We start from the raw sequence: 3,306 nt of genomic DNA, 5'->3' as shown, positions 1-3,306 counted from the left end.
AAAGCCATGGATGAAAGATATGAGCTGTATAAGGTTGACTAGATAGGCAAAAGGTAACGTCAAGAATTTCCCTCCCGAGATTCGATTTTGCCTCTTTTACATAATATGCATGAATTCAAGATCATGGTTATATATATGGCTAACATGTTTTCGTTCGTACTTTATATGCATATGTTCAAAATCACATGAGTGACATGTGTATTCAACTTCAACCATTAATATTGCCAATGCCTTGATTCTTCATACCATGTATAGTCGATTCTAACATCAACTCTTAATGGTCTTAAACCCTAAAAGTTGGTAAAATATGGTCGCAAACAATATACATCTAGCTAGACCAAAGGGGAAAGCAAATGCATCCATGTTGGGCGGCAGCACACATACAGTCCTTGTTCGGATTAGATATTTCTCTTAATTTCCATGTCCAATTGTTTGTGGTTTTGAAAGAGAAATTCAGCATTTTACCCAACAAATTTGAAACACAATCAAAGCAACGAGTATTGAAAGGTCGAATAAGTCAAATTACCCAATTACATTAGATATGGACGCACGCTTCAAGTGCTGTTATAATGCTATCCACACCCCTGAGTTCAAGTCTTGATATAGTGAAACAAATTCATATATGTGGATGGAAAACGTTGAAGGAAAGAAGAAAAAGAAATATGTTTGTTCATGTAAAATTTTCGAGTATTGAATCCATCAGCATCAAACTCCTATTATTGATCCCAAACAGCAAACTAAAGAGGCGGTTTAAGGGAAGTGGAAGACGTTCTCTACAATTTAAATAACTGCAATGAATTATTCAAGTGGGTTTCATGTTTTGTTTTTAACTGATTGTCCTGCACCTGCCCTAGTGTAGTCTGGAATAGTAAAGTGGCGGTTGAGAATCAAATCAGATGTGTCAATAACAAATAGAGCAAATGAAAGTTCCCTGCTGCTGACAAGTTACAACCGTTGGTTTGAAGCAAGTGGATACATTTAGAGTTTTAGACCTTTCCATCACGTTGCCATGGCAGAATTTGTAAAAGTCATTGATTATTTACATTCACGATGCACATGGCAAAAATTAAGAATATGTGTCCTAACTTGATTGCTCCAACAACATTTATAATCTGATGTATATATGCGTTCCACAAACAATGTTTACAACTGGAATTGGTAACATATAGCTAAACTTATAAAAAGTTTTACCTTTTTAGAAGTTACAAATAATTTTTGCATAAAATTTCTCAACTTGAAATTAATCTTCATCCACACAAAACGTTGGTTTATGTATATGTGACATGGTAGAGTTGTTAGGCAGACATCGTGTCTTTCATGGGTACACTTTTATAGAGCAGGGACTTCATGTACTCCTCCAGGCTTGGAAGGCATTGGTTTTCATCGTAACTGTACATCAGAGGGACCATTCTCGCAATGTTTTGAGAAGCCCTGGCGAAAGGCAACGAAAATGGATTTCGAGAGAGGCATTCGCGGTTGAGGCGCTTCCAAGCGTTAGATATCATATTGGTAACATGTTTCCGAGCACTTTCAACCTCAACGCCTTGGTTCTCCTTCATGTAGCACTCAATATAGGATCCATCGTTCCCATCCTGATTCTCATCCTACAATAAAATGTAACATGTTTAACATGTTTAACAAACGAGAGTTGACACTTTGATTAATTGCATGTGGATTTCCAGTTGAGGTTCTACCTTGGCACTTCCCAAGTCATCCCAGAGTCGAAGGATTGTTGCAGTGGATGATATCATGCCAGGATTGCTGTCAATGAGTTCCACATTCTGATTATTTAAGCCTTGGCCAAGGAGGAAGAAGATGTGAACCAGGACTGTATGAACTCCTGAGCTAGTGATCCCATTCTCCAAGTACTCCTTCGCCTTTGGCAACTTCCCTGAAGCAAACCATCGTGCTTCTACCAAAAATGCTCTGCACAAAGTGGCCCACTGCAATACATACCCAACTTAATTATAAGTTATACAGGTATAAAAGAGAATTTTTCACCCAAAAAGATATGCATGCCATGGATATTAGAAAAAATTCATTTTAGGATTAACTTTTTACTTTTTCAAGCGACAAAATCATATTAAAACTTGATTATAACACACAATATGCTTTTCAGATCAAGATGGCCTTTTCTTGTGACCTTTTTTAGCATCATAATTAAAGAAATAAACATTTTTTTCCTTGGATTAACTGGCTTTAGAATTAATCAAACCCCACGTACCGCCTTCCTTAAGGAAATGACAGGGTTCCACCCGTGCTCCTTGTACACCTTGTGGCTAATTTCATCAGTGATATCATCAAGAGCTTTGAAGCAAATTTTCATGTAATCTGGTAATCGATCAGTAGAAGCGTAATCCCATCTATATGCAAGTTAATTATGAAAGAATTTGTGAGTTTAATGCTACTAAAAAAGGAAAAAATTGTACGTGCATGATAGTTATGGTAATTCTGATGCATTACCTATCGACAGCTTGCGTGAAGAGAGTGAGTTCATCGAGTGTCCCATAAACATCGAAAATATCATCGACGATGTAGATTAAGGAAATGGGTTTTGTCAGATCAATCCGTTGCTCTGACAAGTTTGGATCAATCAGGGAAGCCATGGACCAAATGTACCATTTCAGTGGTTGGTCTCTTGCAAACTCCAACTTCTTGGCTAAACCCAGGTCCTTCCACCAACTAAGCAGTTCATCAATCATACAAGCAAATTAGAGTTGAGGGATAAAAAAAGAGCTAGAAAGGCTTTTGGTTTGTGTTGATTCTGATATAAATCTTACTTGGAAATGCAAACGACTTCTTTCTGATGTAAAGATTGGACTATATTGAAATCCATTTTAGCTAGTTCTTGGAGGACATTTATCCAACCATTTGTACCTTGGACATTGGTTAGCAAGTTTCTGGCTGTGAATCTTGATAGGCTTTTATGATAAGGTTGGTCCAGCGTAGTTTTTATAACTCTTCCAGAGAACTGGTCCAGTTCTCTACTTTGCCATGTTTTCAAGGCCTGGGAACTGAATTCTTTGGCTCTATCAAGAATATCTTCTCCCTCTACGCCTAGTTGTGAAGCTTCATACAGTTCCATCAATCCTTTGATGTCCCTGCGTAGTTCATTTCTGAAACTGCCCTCCCTGTCCTTGAACTTGTCAAACACTCCTGCTTCAAAACCATTTCCATTAGTTACTTAACAGAACAGAATACTCTCTTTAGTCTAAGTAAAACAGGTTCGGATTTGGCACTTCTGCACACACCTACTGGGACAAAGTAACCTTGTTGTCTAAGTAGTCGAAAGCGAAGGGCAGCCTC

The 3,306-nt window shown here is 37.8% G+C and overlaps 1 protein-coding gene across 2 annotated transcripts; it reads right to left on the bottom strand.

Annotated features, from left to right (window-relative positions):
- Nucleotides 1-1,086: 1,086 nt before the first annotated feature.
- TPS14 (terpene synthase 14) lies at nucleotides 1,087-3,300 on the bottom strand. 2 transcript variants are annotated; one of them, XM_021438861.2, is made up of 6 exons: nucleotides 3,252-3,300; nucleotides 2,781-3,156; nucleotides 2,464-2,682; nucleotides 2,225-2,363; nucleotides 1,695-1,943; nucleotides 1,087-1,604 (listed from the first exon to the last, which is right to left on the bottom strand). In XM_021438861.2, the coding sequence occupies exons 2-6, from the start codon at nucleotides 3,083-3,085 to the stop codon at nucleotides 1,296-1,298; spliced, it is 1,221 nt and encodes a 406-aa protein (XP_021294536.2). In that variant the 5' UTR covers nucleotides 3,086-3,156; nucleotides 3,252-3,300; the 3' UTR covers nucleotides 1,087-1,295. The 2 variants fall into 2 exon arrangements, with proteins under 2 accessions (XP_021294536.2, XP_089641124.1); XM_089784998.1 differs by having other exon boundaries at nucleotides 2,781-3,159; nucleotides 3,252-3,290.
- Nucleotides 3,301-3,306: the final 6 nt, after the last annotated feature.

The sequence above is a fragment of the Theobroma umbraticum genome, unplaced genomic scaffold (genome assembly GCF_002168275.2).
Source record: "Theobroma umbraticum cultivar Fairchild unplaced genomic scaffold, ASM216827v3 scaffold_204.0, whole genome shotgun sequence".
Lineage (NCBI taxonomy): Eukaryota > Viridiplantae > Streptophyta > Magnoliopsida > Malvales > Malvaceae > Theobroma > Theobroma umbraticum.
Note: the sequence above shows the minus strand (reverse complement) of the source record. Positions and strands in the feature narration are given on the sequence as shown.

What these genes read in the sequence shown, in the direction of transcription:
- TPS14 (XM_021438861.2), bottom strand. Translation starts at nt 3,085, where the DNA reads ATGGAACTGTATGAAGCTTCACAACTAGGCGTAGAGGGAGAAGATATT. An exon ending in TTCACGCAAGCTGTCGATAG is followed by an intron (nt 2,364 to 2,463) that starts GTAATGCATCAG and finishes ACTTGCATATAG; the next exon opens with ATGGGATTACGCTTCTACTG. An exon ending in TCATTTCCTTAAGGAAGGCG is followed by an intron (nt 1,944 to 2,224) that starts GTACGTGGGGTT and finishes TATGTATTGCAG; the next exon opens with TGGGCCACTTTGTGCAGAGC.